General features: G+C 39.3%; 1 protein-coding gene across 2 annotated transcripts in view; it reads right to left on the bottom strand.

Moving 5' to 3' along the window:
* Nucleotides 1-16,305, bottom strand: part of FBXL17 (F-box and leucine rich repeat protein 17) — a 526,365-nt gene that overhangs the window by 167,368 nt on the left and 342,692 nt on the right. For both annotated transcript variants that reach the window (XM_088838428.1, XM_055430119.2), the window contains exon 7: nt 13,174-13,250. In XM_088838428.1, the coding sequence (XP_088694554.1) occupies nt 13,174-13,250 (77 nt within the window). The remainder of the gene's footprint in view (nt 1-13,173; nt 13,251-16,305) is intronic.

The following is a 16,305-nucleotide window of genomic DNA, read 5'->3' as shown; positions in this document are numbered from 1 at the left end:
CGTTCACAGACTGACGAATGTGATGGATAGTAAGGACACGTGCAGCACATATTCGTGTGCATTCCCTGAATTTGCTCTAAGCCCAGAACAGTGTGGAAGTAAAAGATCACGACATGCATTTTAGGGGGATATGTGTTTATGGAGTAAAGGACTGGCCTTCCTAATAAAACAATTTATAAGCAAGTAAATAATAAATAACGGTATGCTGGTAGGCACCTTCACTCTGACAACAAAGAAGCCACAGATTATGTGCAAATTTCAGCATGCCTGCTAAACTCATCTCTTTCTGCCACTCAGGAAAATATTATCAAAATCCAAGTGCATGAAAGTAAGAAATCCTACTGAATCTAGTCTAATTTAGAAATTTTTACAAAGAAAGTGGTTTGCAAACCTTGAATGCAAGGTGTGCTATAATGGCAAAGTTGAAAATGAACGCTTTAGAGGATTTCACCCAATTTCTTATGTAAACCAGAGCAGAAGGTATGATTCTCATAAAAAGCCAAGTACATTTGCCTCAACATAAAATAGGACTGATTGAATTTCAAACTCTTCATTTATTTTGTAGAGCTGAAATGTTAAGTTCCTTATTGCTGTTCGAAATTGGCTTGAGTCTTATTTATTATGATATATCTATCATGTATTTCATATATATGCTATTTAATATGTATATTATTATCAACACACACACATATAAAACAGTAGCCCCTCTTTATCTGTGGGGGATACCTTCCAACACTCCCAGAGGACGCCTGAAACTCGGATAGCACTGAACCCTATGTATACTACGTTTTTTCCTATACACAGATGCCTATGATAAAGCTTAATTTATAAGTTAGGCAAAGTAAGAGACCATCCAAACTGTCGGCATCACTATTCTTGCACCTTTGGGACCCTTATTAAGTAAAATAAGAGCCACGTAAACACAAGTGCCGTGCCACTCCAATGATCAACCTGGGAACTGCAAGGACTACTCGGGGACAGGCAGAGCCAGCAGCCTGGACTCAGGGGCACAGGAGGAATTCACCCTCCAGGCAGGATGGCGCGCATGGCACGAGGGTTCAGCACGCTGCTCAGAAAGGCACACGATGTGAAACTTATGAATTGCTTATTTCCGGAATTTCCTACTTAATATTTTTTGACCACAGTTGACTGTGGGCAAATGCAATCATGAATAGGGGAGACTGGCTTCCCAGGTGGCACTAGTGGTAAAGAACCCACCTGCCAATGCTGGAGACGCAAAAGACCCGGGTTTGATCCCAGGGTCAGGAAGATCCCCTGGAGAAGGAAATGGCAGCCCACCCCAGTCCTCCTTCCTGAAGAATCCCGTGGACAGAGGAGCCTGGTTGGCTACAGTCCATGGGGTCGCACAGAGTCGGACAGACTGAAGCGACTTAGCACACACTCTTCTCATTCAGTTAGAAGAAGCTTCTGGTTACTCTAGTACATAAACGATTTAAAATTGCAAATACAATCCCCCTCCTCAAGGCGTTTCAGAAAGTGTCATTCTAGACGGTTTCCTCTGGGTCATGAGCAGCTCCCTGCATGACTGTCTCATCCTCAGTACCGCAGAGAAGCGTCTCTGGACTTCAAGTCTCCAAACTGGACTTTCCAAGGCTGACTTTGGAAAGATTTACTAACAGAGGGCAGGAAGGGGCTGGGTCTTTGAGGGCATTATTGTGATTTCAAATCTAAAAGAACAGAAGAATCCTTCATGATAGGAAATGAAATATCTTCAAAGCAAAACTGCTTTCTTGGAGAAGCTCCTAGAGCCATATGTGAGGAAAGAGTAGGAAGAAAAAAAAATTGGAAATTTAACCTAAGAAAGAGAGATGATTAAAAATATATTACAAGTATCAATCAAACAGTACTTAGCTAGTTTTCTATATCCTTTTCTTTCTGCTTCTAAGAATTATTTATTATATGAAAGTATTTAGGCAAGCAAAATTTACATTATATCAGTATGAAGGTAGTTCATTCTAAAGAGCCATAGCAGAAATAGAAAAGTACCATAATAGCAAAGACCATAACTCCCTGAAGACAGAATTCTTTGTTTACTCCAGATTTCTAATTTTTAAAATCTCTTTTTCTGTGCCCACATGCAGTCATTCTCCATGAAAGACAAGTTGCTTTCAGGCATTCGGCACACACTGCATACAGAAGCACATAGGCTGGATCAGCCATGTCAAATTCAACACAATTGTTTGAAAAGTTGAAAAGTTCAAACTATTTATTTAATGTCATGCAGATAAACCCAAGAAAAGGAATACATCTGACAGGTAAATTCTAATTGACTGAGTCTTAAAAAGCCAAGAGAATGATTTAGGATAAGAGTTAAAATGAAGAGTTTAATACTTAAGTAATTAATAAAAGTAAGTTTGACAATTAGGAAATTAACCAAACTACCTTTCTGCCTCAAAGTTCCATTTATTATCTATTCTAAGTAAAATCATAATGAGAATCTGTTAACACTTACTCATGGATAATAAGATCAACACATGGGGTTTGATGAACTTGAGAAGGTTGGCACCATCCATCTCAAGAATAGTGTCCACAGAGTACCACGGAAATCCACCAGTTTTCTACTCCAGTGGGTCACTGACTGACAGATCTAGTTCTTATCTATCCTTTGAAGGAGATGAAACAGAGCAGTGTTTTTCAAATTGCTAGTCATTCTAGTCAGTGATACAATCACTTTAGTGAACACCGAACAAGCACTTTAAAGGCAAAATGTATTTTCACTGTAGAACAAGGAAGTTTAAAAGCCCTGAAATGAGATGATGTCACACCGTACAGTTTGAACACTTTTTCTACTTATTTCCAAATGGGTCCAAGAGGTCATATTTTAGCACTTAAAAGCAGAACATCTGAGACAAACAAAATCAGAAGGAAATTCCCAGAGAATTGATGGGGTAGCTAAAATATAAAAATACTTCTCTTTCCCAAGTTCCACTCCTAATTTCTCCAAAAGCAGAAAGTAAGGTAGAAGTAAGAGAGTGTTGGATATAGGGATGCCTGGGAGCTACTGCAGGGTTGGTTCCAGATCACCACAGTAAAGTGACTATAACAATAAAGTGAGCCACACGAATCTTCTCGGTCTCCCAGTGCATATAAACGCTATGTTTATACTATATTGCAGTCTATTATGTGTGCGATAGCGTTATGATTTTTTTTAAAAGAATGCACATAATATTTTGATTACTTTATTGCTAAAAAATACTATCATCTGAGCGTTCAGTATGTCATAGCAGTAGCATCAAGACAACTAATCACAGATCACAAAGAAATACAGTAATAAAGGAAAAGCTTGAAACATTTCAAGAATTACCAAAATATGACACAGAGACACAAAATGAGCAGATGCTGCTGGAGAAATGGCACCCACAGACTTGTTCTACCGAGGGTTGACACAAACCTCCCGTGTGAAAAAACTGCAGTGTCTACAACATGCAATAAAGCTAAGCTAAATAAAATGAGGTGTTCCTGTATATGGAACTAGAAGTTTCTAATGTGTTGAGAATCCCTAAATGAGGATTCTCTAAAACCCAGGGGGGCTGAACTTGCTGCGTTTATAATAGAAAGGTTGGACTTGTGATGGGAACTAAAATAGGTTTTAGGCTGGAGGAATGAAAGGCAGAAAATACAGCAATATAAGACTCAGAGAGCAGCACAGACATAGAAGATAAATTTCTTTAAAAAGCCCAATTCATTCAAAGAACCAAAGTTCTTCAGAAAAACGAGTGATGCCATGTCTCCAGCGTGAAATGCACAAGATGAGCCCGGCACGTCTTGACATAATCAGTCAGCGTCAAAAGGACAGGGGAACCAACCCGAAGAAGCATCCACTACCAGAAGAAGGACAATCTGAGTAACAATTAAAAGAATAACTGCAAGGGATGGTTGAGATTATAATAACACCTACACAAAAGTAACAACTCCTCATTGGTCACCTTGGAGAATACTGGAAACCAAATTTGCATTTTGAAAAATGGTAAATAAAAAGAAAAAAAATCATGTATTATTCCTTCCTTTCCAATATAAATTGAACTCAAGTAAACCAAGAAGTTAATAAAGGAAAGTTGCTCTTAATATAAGGAAATGTTGCTAATAAATGAGAAAGACCTGGTAAGGCTTAATCCTACCAGTGTCCATGGGTGTAACAATGTGAGGCTAATTAGTGAACGACAAACAGTAAAATCAATTAGTTTAATGCTTAATTTCTATTTTGCTACAAGTGTTACTATCATTTTCTAGTGGGAAAATTGGCAGAAGTTTTTGTTTTACTTTATTTTTTCCAAATAAATATCAGATGCCAAGGATAATTAACCAGGAAAGAGGGAAAGAGATTTAGTCAAAAACACAGCTGGGGAGGGTGAAGCGTCTTAAATTATATTACAGGGAGGGGAGACCCTAAGAGAACCCTCGGAGACCCAGTTTACTGCTGCAGGAGAGGGAGGTGCAGTCCTGCGCTTCAGCCCCTTTCTGCTCCTGCTCTCCATGAATCAGCTCAGCAGATGAGGGGCACTGATGCTGCAGACCCCAATGCCGGGAAAGACTGGGGGCGGGAGAAGAAGGGGACCACAAAGGATGAGATGGTTGGATGGTGTCACCGACTCAATGGACATGGGTTTGCATCAACTCCGGGAGTTGGTGACGGACAGAGAGGCCTGGTGTGCTGCCGTCCATGAGGTCGCAATGAGTCGGACACGACCAAGCGACTGAAACTGAACTGAACCAATGCTGAAGAGCATAAAGGAGGCAGACAGCAGAGCCATACTGAAGAGACTCCATTTTCACTTCTCAGAGGACATTCCTGTGAGTGGCTCTCCTAACAGAAGAGAATTAAGAGGCACTAACCTAGGTGATGACACTGAGATCCCGGCAACTTCTGAGCTTGGGCTTAAGAAAGAACCGAAGATCTTGAGAGTCCCTTGGACTGCAAGGAGATCCAACCAGTCCATTCTAAAGGAGATCAGTCCTGGGTGTTCAGTGGAAGGACTGATGATAAAGCTGAAGCTCCAATACTTTGGCCACCTCATGTGATGAGTTGACTCACTGGAAAAGACTCTGATGCTGGGAGGGATTGGGGGGCAGGAGGACACGGGGACGACAGAGAATGAGGTGGCTGGATGGCATCACCGACTCGATGGACGTGAGTTTCAGTGTACTCCGGGAGTTGGTGATGGACAGGGAGGCCTGGCATGCTGTGATTCATGGGGTCGCGGAGAGTCGGACATGAACTGAACTGAACTGAAGCTGGAATACTAACAGTCCATATCTAAAACAGGGTGGTAAGGGAATTAAATGAATACATTTAATTAAATGAATGAAAACATCCAATACATGTTAGATATTCTATTGTTATGAAAATTAACATTACATTTTCCTTCATTTGAACTGGGTACTTGATTAGTAGTTAGAACACAAAGTAGTGTTTCCTTTTATGTATGTTAAGAGAAGTTGTTACCATGGGAATGGTGAATAAGACAGGAAAAGTCGAAATGAAAGTTGGAACTTACTCTGAATTTTCAACTAGAATATTTTCATAAGGTTTCTTCAAAATTTGCCCGTGTGTGCACGTAATCACTTTGGATGATTTCTATTCTTTCTTTAGATTAACCAACACGTACAAACTCACCCATTCAGACACCTGTTCGCGCTCTGAGCCTTCCCTAGGACTGCACTACCTCAAATGCCCTCCCTTCTCCTATCTGTCCTCCACGCCTCCTCCACTGAAGACTTCAATCTCTCACGACCCTGTCCTGAGTCCCTACATCTCATAGGGCCTTTTTTTTTTTTTATTTGACACCATCATGTTGCTCAAAACATTCTCACTGCTTATATCTGCTTTCCCTACGTAAGAGTATATGCTTCTCACTCATCTCATACTCCACAGCACCCAGCCAGCACACAGCCAGCACACATCTGCTGAATGAAAAATGGAGCCAGCCCAGTACACATCCCAGGATTAGAAAGAAATTTCTAATGCAGAAATTATGTAGGTCAATTCCTTACCCCACTGCTTCCAACTTTCCACCTTCTTTTCAAGAGATCATCTCAGTTTGAGTAACTCTTGTAAGAAAGAGCTCACTACCACTTAAGACATCTGTTTTCAAGAAGTCTTAAACATTAGGAAATTGTTTCTTTTGTGGGAAACCAGAAATGTAGTATTAGAGCAGTTATCCTGGTGTTTACTGCAGTCCCCTTTAGATTTACTAATTGCTGATATAATACTGATAATAATCAATAATGACCATATTACAGCACAGTTCAAGGAAAATAAACGCTTAGTCTGAACACTGAAGGGTACTAAGGGGACTAAAGTAGGCACTCTGAAAAATGACTTTTTATGTGATTTGGGACAAATTTATGTATAACAGAACTCCTTCATGAGATTAATGTTAACAGTTAATTAAAATTAAAATCAAGCTTTCTATTTTAAAAATGCCCATAAGTAACTGAGAAAAGGAAAGTGGGAAAGTAAATATGTCAGTTATCATTTAAGTTGTATATGGAAATTTAGTATTTGGCTATAAAAATTAATAAATGAATTGAAGCAACAACATTAGTGTATTTGGAGGTATAAGAAAGTTCAGGGCAAGAATAGAAATTGGTCCATTTGTCTTTTAAATTTGTTAGAAGATTTCTTAATTAAAAAAACTCTCATTACATACAAAGCTAGAGTTGGCCTTTGAATTGGTTATGGGAGACTTTTCTTAAAAGAAATGTCATAAGTGCTTCTTTTAATTATAATTCTTAAAAGTTATAATTACCAAATTTTTGGTGAAAAATCATGACCATCACTGAAAAGAAAAAAAAAAGAAAATAACAGTTGTTAAGTGCAAAAGTAGACACACAAATCCAATAGTGAAGAACTCCAGGAATAAAAGAATTACAAGTGAAGAGAAATGACTTTTAAGATGGACACAAAAATGAGGAGAATCTGTAACAATAGAAGATTAAGCATTTTAGTATTATTTTGTTAGAAACAGTAAAAGCTATCTATATTTAAATGATAGAATGGAGAGAAAAGGTGAATAATCAACAGGAAACAATAAGGCATTCTTTTTGACTTGCAAATCTATTTTCTAAAGTTTGTCACTTTACAACTGTTAGAGTCATTCCTGCTGACAAAAGGAGCTGAATCTTACCCAGCAATCTTGGAGTAGTTTGAAATACAATTTGAAAATGAAACAAAACATAAAAGAAAAAAAAAACAAGAATTTAATTTTAAATGGAACATCACTGTATGTAATGCATACCTAATAATATGAAAAATAAGATGGCATAAGAAAGGGCCAAACTATCTTTCACGCAAGATTTTCTTCTTGAATCAGCACTGGTTTGGCAAGAAAAAGAAACAGAAAAAGAAACCCTCCTGATACTAGTGTAACCCAGAATGCTTGTTGGGATCTCTTTTTGTTTCTTCACTATGCGTATTTTGATCATGTATCCAGGATCTAATTTGGGTTAACTAACTGAACTGAACTGAACTGAACTGAACAGCTGAAGAGGTCTGGTATCCCAGGAAAAGGTAGTGAACGTACCACCTATTAATCTTCCCACACATTGGAGAAGGAAATGGCAACCGACTCCAGTGTTCTTGCCTGGAGAATCCCAGGGACGGGGGAGCCTGATGGGCTGCCGTCTATAGGGTCACACAGAGTCGGACACGACTGAAGCGACTTAGCAGCAGCAGCGCTGGCAGGTCAGCAAGGCTGGGGTGAGGCAAGGGTTAGTCGCGGGGAGAGATGCCTTTTCTCTTGTCCGGGAGGAGGCGCACCGCCGGTCTTTCCCTCCCCCCCACCCCCGTGATCAGCAGGCGGCGCTGTGCCCCGGCCCCGCAGGACTGAAGCCCCAGGAGTACACACAGCAGCAGGCCGCCCGGAGCACAGGTCCACACGCAGCAGCTGGAGCAGCGTCTGTGGACAGGACCGATATAGACGTAGTGTCCGTCGCGCGGCGGGCCGGCTGAAACGGCACCTCACGTGATGATCGCTGGAGCACTGACCTCCTTTTCTGGGAGGCCACTTCGGCCCAGAGTACCCCAAAAGCTTCCGCGGCAGGCCTGCAGTTGGGCTCTCAATCCCGGAGCTGGCAGCGGGCCGGGAGAGCACAGCAGGGGCGGCCAAGGGCTGTCCTGGGGGCGGAAGCGACCCTGGAGGCCCCAGACGGCGAGGTCAGAAGTTGAGTGTTTCCAGTCCTCTTTAATTAAAAGGTTATTTGACAACTTGAGACAGGAAGCAAAAAGATATCCCCAAGAGTGCCTTTCCAGGGCCCTCAGGAGTGCTAAAGTCAAAGGAAATGTGCTAACAACCCACAAACCAGGGTCCTTTTTACAACTGCTCCCTGACACGGGGTCACACTGGTGACCTTCACAGCCAAGATGTGAACTCAGAGAAGGGTTTTCTTCATCCATCTCGTTTATTAGACCACAGGGTCTCCGCCTTACTGCCCAAGACTGGTTCTGACCTCCGCAGGCATGAATGATACATGCTGACTCTCCCTTCCCTTTAATCCTAAGGACATACCTTTCTGAAGGAGAATTTTTCAACAGAAAAGTATTTGAAGGCAAGCAGAAAGGCAAGTTGGAAATTCTTCATTGACAAATTATTATAAGAACAAAGAAAAGCATAAGGGGAGCCAAATTATCCAAGCAAAAATGAAGGAACTCTAGAGAAAAGAGAGGGAAGAAACCTAAGATAAGGAGACAAAGATTTTCAACTTTTTGGTTCATCTTTCTTTTCATTCCCTACAAAGAACAATATGGTTTAGATAGCTCAGGTGTGGAAGCCAGTTAGGCATGCGCAGACTCATAAAGAACGATTCCCACAAACAGAAAGCCACCCCTGGAGGAGGAAGAGGCCTGATTCTTCTTCAGAAAAACAAAGACAGTTCTTACAATTCTAGAGTTATTAGAACTGCTAGTTAGTATCCACTATGCCACCAGGCAAAATACAGATGTTTCTTATTCATTTTCACCACCTTTTCTGGTCTGCATTATCATGTGCCTAACAGATGACCTTGCTTATTTAACTTATATGCAGAGTACATCATGAGGAACGCTGGGCTGGAAGAAGCACAAGCTGGAATCAAGATTGCCGGGAGAAATATCAATAATCTCAGATATGCAGATGACACTACCCTTATGGCAGAAAGTGAAGAGGAACTCAAAAGCCTCTTGATGAAAGTGAAAGAGGAGAGTGAAAAGGTTGGCTTGAAGCTCAACATTCAGAAAACAAAGATCATGGCATCTGGTCCCGTCACTTCATGGGAAATAGATGGAAAAACAGTGGAAACAGTATCAGACTTTATTTTTTTGGGCTCCAAAATCACCGCAGATGCTGATTGCAGCCATGAAATTAAAAGACGCTTACTCCTTGGAAGGAAAGTTATGACCAACCTTGATAATATATTAAAAAGCAGAGACATTACTTTGCCAACCAAGGTCCGTCTAGTCAAGGCTATGGTTTTTCCCGTGGTCATGTATGGATGTGAGAGTTGGACTGTGAAGAAAGCTGATCACCAAAGAATTCATGCTTTTGAACTGTGGTGCTGGAGAAGACTCCTGAGAGTCCCTTGGACTGCAAGGAGATCCAACCAGTCCATTCTAAGGGAGATCGTTCCTGGGTGTTCATTGGAAGGACTGATGCTAAAGCTGAAACTCCAATACTTTGGCCACCTCATGCGACGAGCTGACTCACTGGAAAAGACTCTGATGCTGGGAAAGGTTGGGGGCGGGAGAAGAAGGGGACGACTGAGAATGAGATGGCTGGATGGCATCACCGACTCTGTGGACATGAGTTTGAGTGTACTCCGGGAGTTGGTGATGGACAGGGAGGCCTGGCGTGCTGTGATTCATGGGGTCGCAGAGAGTCAGACACGATTGAGCGACTGAACTGAACTGAACAGATGACAAAACTAAAAGGTTAAGCAACAGTCCAGATCATTAAAAAAAAAAAAAGATGAGACAAATTCTAACCTAACTCTCTGACACCTTAGTTTGAATTTTTTTCCCATGATAACAGCCCATAACATTTATTTGTTTAGTGACAGAAGAGTGACAATATTATTTTGTCTTTAGGGAGCAATTCCCCAAGACTGTATTTTCCATTCAGCTGTGCCTGAATTATTGATTTGTTTATAATTGTTATCCTTTACGATAAAGATCTATGTTCAATCTGGGGAATAAGAAGCCTATTAGAATGATACTTTTCTCCACAACAAGTATATCATATATCAATTAAAATGAACATAACTGCCTACCAGCCTGGCCAGGTGTCGCTAAGTACTAAAATACCACATTCAACACCTGTGAGAATCTTGACAAAAATTACAAACAATAAGCCAGGCGAGCTGCTGTTTCTGAATTGATGCAACCTGCAAAGAACTTCAAAAATCTCAGGATACTGCACTGGGAACATGTACAAACACACCAAGGAAAAAGGAGGTGAGGAGGAGACTGGCTGGAATATGTGCAACAGGAAGGAGAATTAGGGTAGTCTCTTGAAGGATGGAATTCCCCTGGTATCAGGTACACCAAATTTTACTATTTCTAAGTAGCTTCAAAAAAAAAAAATCCTACGGAATATATATTCAGTTAAAGAAAGAAAATAGCATCTGCTTTTCTTTCTTAAAATTCATAATTAACACAGGGCAAAGGATCACACCCCCACCCTAGTAGAGCCGTTACTTCCAAAAACATGCTGTTTCTCTGGTTACAATGAATAATCTTTTCTGCTGTCTTTTTGACAAAAACTGTTCATGTGTTATTGGCAGGGTACAGGAAGGAAGGGAGACGAGCTGAATGTTCAGTAGTTTTTAAAATTTTACAATCAAGTAGCAATTACGGCAAATCTCATCAACTATCGGCCTTTACCCTTCTTCCTCAACTGTGCCCCAGCACTTTGAAGAGCAGAATGGACGCACAGAGGCTTTCACCACAAATCCTCTGAGGACCTACAACCCCAGGGAGAAGGAAGGGAGACGAGCTGGGCAGAGGGCTTGAGAGCTGGAGGGCATGAAAAAATAAACCATAATAGATTTCTCCATGGAGGGAAGCAATCCTCAAAATGTTCACTAATAGTTTCTCTCGGCTAGACTAGGTCAGTTGTTCTCAATTTTGGCTGACACTGACATCATCTAGGCAAGTTGTATTGCCTGGGCACCACCTCCCGGGAATTTTGAAATCCCTATGTAAGAGTCAAGCATGAGGATGCTTAACAGCTTCCCCAGGTGATCCAACCTGCAGAGATGGTTGAGAAGAGCTGACCTAAACAATTCAGAGAGATGGATAAAGGCAGACCACATGGGCAAAGGATTAACATAGTTTCCACCTCATCAGGAGGAAAAAACACAACCTAAAATCTCAAAACACCAGGACAAGAGACTATCACTGAACAATAGCAATAAACAATAACAATACATCACAGCAACAACAACAAAAGCCTCTTCCAAGACCGTCCTTCCCAGGAAGAAAAGGAGGTAGAAGAATTGTGCGTGAATCTTCGCTCCGTCCTCTCCTGCAGGAAAGCAAGTTTGCGCAGCAGTGCACGCTGCACTCTCACTAGACCAGGAGCACACGGGAGCACGAGGCCAGCCTACACGTGAGCAAACGGCCTCAGAGATGTGAAGGAACTTCCCAAGGGTCAAAGCGTAGACCACACTTGAGTCCACTTCTGTCCCAGGTCTAAAGCGTTTCCTCTTTTCCATAACTTCGGAACATTTCTTTGCACTGGCTAACTTACTAGTACTGCAACAAAGTATAATTTTAGGAACCGTTTTCATTGCGGGACTTGAAGGGTCCATTCTAAAGAACTTAGTCCACCCTTTTCCTGGCAATTAATAAGATTGGAGAGGCAGGTAGGGGACTAATGGTAAAGGATTTTGAATGCCAAATAAAGCATTTGGAACGAATGACTGTACTAGTTAATTACCAGATCTACAGGTATTGAGGATCTGCCCGGTTTGGGGCAGAGAGCATACTCTAAGGTCTAGACAAAAGGGAGGCATTGAAGGTTTTAGGGTTACTGTATCTTATAGGCAATCTAATATGCCAAACCAGAAAACAAACTACAAGCAAAAGAAAACATCAAAACACTCCTTTCTCATGGTATAATTAAGAAAAAAGACAACAACCCAGAAACATTATGGATAAATCCATGTAAGAAATTTACCATTCTCAAAAAATAAACTCTGAAAAGAAATTAGGGTTATCTTTAAGCCAAATCCTTTATGTTATTTTTTTATTTTTTGTTATAGCTTTCATGGAGTTTTTCCAAAGGATGAATTTAGTAGCTGATAAAATACAACTCTCCCATCCAGGCCAGTATGGTATTTTAGGATTGGAGTCAATTATCAGCATATGTTGGATTACCAGTAAAAAAAACGACAACATATTGGATTATTAGTTTCCTTCAAGGTAGAAAGCATATTCTCCAATGTAAAGAAACAAATTTAAAAATCAGAAAATAGAAATGGAAATCATTTAAAAACATCTAGTTAAAACTCTGAATTTAGATTAAATATGCAAATTAATAGTAAAAAATATTTATAATGCACTGAACAAAAGAAGAAAGCCTAGGTGGGTTATTTTCTTTATCACTCCAATAGGATGATTTCATACTTTTCATATTTTTATATAATAACTTGCTTTTCTCCACTTGAAAGGAATATTTAAAATTAACATATTTAAACTTTTACAAACAAATGTATACATCCTTTACTTCCTATAGATCTAAACTTCCTATTGGAAGTTTCCAAAGTTTTAAAGAATTTAAGGCATTAAGAAGGTTGGCATTTGGAATGTCAGAAAGTGTGCATTTGACATGACATAAATTAAGCAAATCAACACAACATAATAATTATATCAAATATTTAATTATCCTAATATTTATTTTCATCATATAGCAATTTTAGCCATACTTCTTAATTCTATGTGAGTATGCGAGTATGTATATGATTTCATGTGGTGATAAAACTGATACATATATTCATTTTACTCTGGTTCTGATTCCAAGATTTCTTGATTTGGGGGGGTATGATCAGAGTGTACCTAAGTAAATATATACCTCAGTCTCTATGAGATAGTAGGTTTTAATTTCTTTTAAAAAAGCTTTCAAAAATCTTGTACCTTTTTATTCTTGAAAATGATTAGGACAACAGTTCATTACATACCATAATCTGTGATTTTACAGGACACCAAATACAGCTCTTTCAGGTTTTGTCCTTCCTTTGCGATGACCTCCACACACCTGAAACACACACAAAAAAGTGGCGAGTTACACTAATGTGTTTCAAGTTAAATGAGCAAGAGTTTAGCCACGACTATAACAGGAAAGGAAGAGGCCAGCGTCTGATGAATGCCACAGCTCTCTTCTTTCCACAAACCGCTGTCAAGGTGTTTCGGGAAAAGGTTTATATTCCCTGCTTTTTAAACTCAAGTGCTTTAATACTTAAATGACCTTAATTAAATACATTTATGACTAGTGCATCTTGTAAAGCTAAACTGATGAAAAAGAGATATTCCTCTAACAGCACTGCTACATTTGGTAATAAAAGATTAGTAAACATATGCTATATAATGAATATTTATCATTTACATTGAAAAAAGCAATGGAACTGTAGAATATAAATGGATGCTCATTATAAGGGATTCCCTTGTAGCTCAGCTGGTAAAGAGTCTGCTAGCAATGCAGGAGACCCTGGTTCGATTACTGCGAAGGGAACTGGCTCATTATAAGTGAATGTAATATTGCTCATGGTTTAATTTTTAATGGTGGAGTTTGATCACACTGATATACATTTCTGAAATTTTATTCAACATAAAAATGTTTTAAAAAGCTGTGACACTGATAAAAGAAGAAAGAAAAATCACACATATGAGAACATTAAAATATTTCCCCTGGTTTTATTATTAATGTTTTAGATGAACTGTTGCATATATATAGGCCATTTAAATGATATAGATATATAAGATTTAAAGTCTCTTCTAGTTTCATTTAAGTTAAAATTTTGAGTGATGCACCCTGCTCTAATGTCCACAGTGGAACATGTAACACAAAACTCAATGAACTTTATGAACAATGATTAACAACACTATCCACTTGATGGTTCAGTCCCTGTAATATCAGAAAAACCTGAACAATCAAACTGACACATAGGCATGTGCATCCTCCAATGCAGTCTCCGCTTTAATCTTTATAAACAACAGTTAAGTAAAAGGGTAAAAGCAAAAAGAGTCATTAACCTTTTCTAGGAAGTAAGGATCAAGTAATTTGATACCTATGTGTATAATCCATCAAAAAATTACTGAGTATCCATCTCTGTCTTTCAGATATTTTATTTGCTGTCTGGCTTATTTGTAGGTATCTTCATAAAATGTCAGGAAATTTTATACAATTTTACCTCACATAATTCATTACTGAAGGTTAAATTAGTTACAGAGAAGACATATTTTTCTTTTAAAAATATTTTTATAGAATATTGTCTTAATAGAATGATAAACATTTCTAAGTTCCTCAGACTAACGGAATAAACATTTTTTTTGGCTATTTAAAAAAAAAAGATTTACTATAAAAAATGGGTAAGCTGTTCCATGGTTACAATAGAAAACTTAAAATAGTAACAATGTAATTATGATTGATATAGCTTATTATGAAGGGAAATTTTTAAACCTAATTCTGCATCATTTGACTTTAATGTAATATTTGAAAAAAGTCATAAAAAAGGAAAAATAAAAGCAGAAATGAAACTAACCACAGGCAACAACCATGTTTTACAAATGACTTTAAAAACTAATTTTCAAATCCTAAGGATAAAGGCCCTGCTTGGTTATAATATCATAAATAGTTAATTTAAAAAGTCTACTTTCTGCCATACATAGTTCTCTGTCCTCCTCCATCACCTTCCAGAAAAGTTAGCAGATCCAACATTTTGTATGACCACAAAATGAGATGTTAGTGCAGAAATATGTTCACATCATTTATTTTGTTTTCACGGTCTTTTCAAATAGTTCAAAACACCTGATGATGGAAAAAAACCTAAACAAACACAATATCCGATGTGTGTTCTCACCACCCGATTCTGTATCAGATATGCTACAAGCACATGCGACCGTGAAAGACATACAGAGCAGGCTACAGACGGCAAATAACGCCAATGGATTTCCCTGCACAAGCCAGATCAAGTGCTATTTCAGAGGCAACAAGAACTGGCATTCACATAAAATAAGATAATCAATCACTGGATAAAAACTGTCCTAAAAATGATGACAGGCCATGAGCATCAGGTTTCCTCCCTGTGTGAGAGAGAAAAGTTATTATGAATAGACAACACACATATATTTAGCTTACTCAGGAGGCAACAGCCAAGAGAAAACCCGTGATTAAGAAATAAAGAGCATACATGTTTCAGAGAAATAGAAGAGAAAAGCATTGTACTTTTACAAAAGATCACGTAGGATTTTTGCTCTGTTTTAAAAAGTTCAGCAACATAAGGTTTTCCAAATACTTTTAATTATCCTGTAATCACAATCAGTGTGCTAGAAGTTATGTGCAACATAAAGCTATTCCTCAAAAAGGAATTCATAGAGGGAAAATAAAATGTTCCTTGGAAGATTTTTAGCAGAATTTATTATTTTTTAAATTAAATATCACATATTTCACAGATGTGATCTTTGAGAAGTCCCAAGTTCTTGTGAACCTGGACTGAAACTCAGTATCATACTAACACCAAATTGATGGTTCAAACAAATAGGTAAAATAGCTATTTTTTTGACAGTTGAAAATGGAAGTGGTTCGTGTTATCCTGTTAGTGCAAACTGGTGGAAAATGGAACCCCACGTCTGGTTCCTGGCTAGCGTCTGAAGTGAAGGGTACTTGCTCAGTTATGTCTAACTCTTTGCGACCCCATGGACTGTAGCCCACCAGACTCCTCTGTCCATGGGATTCTCCAGGCAAGAATACTGGAGTGGGTTGCCATTCCCTTCTCCAGGGGATCTTCCCATCCCAGGGATCGAACCTGTGTCTCCCGCATTGCAGGCAGGTTCTTCACTGTCTGAGCCACCAGGGACGCCAGTGTCTGAAGCCCTGCAATTAGTCTAGGGCTAGCTCCCTAGGCAGCTGTAGAGAAAGCAAGTCATGGTGACAGCCCCTGGTTGGTGACTGTCCTTTCCTCCTGAAACTTCAGAGTCCAGTCTAGAGCATATTTGGGGACTTCCCTGTGCTCAGACAGTAAAGAATCCTCTTGCAGTGTAGGAGACCTGGGTTAAATCCGAGTTGGGAAAATCCTCTGGAGAGGGGAATGGCT

This window comes from Moschus berezovskii, chromosome 8, assembly GCF_049115385.1.
Source record: "Moschus berezovskii isolate FMDL1 chromosome 8, NW_MosBer_1.0, whole genome shotgun sequence".
Classification (NCBI taxonomy): domain Eukaryota; kingdom Metazoa; phylum Chordata; class Mammalia; order Artiodactyla; family Moschidae; genus Moschus; species Moschus berezovskii.
The sequence above is the reverse complement of the archived record's forward strand: the minus strand, read 5'-3'. Positions and strand labels throughout refer to the sequence as shown.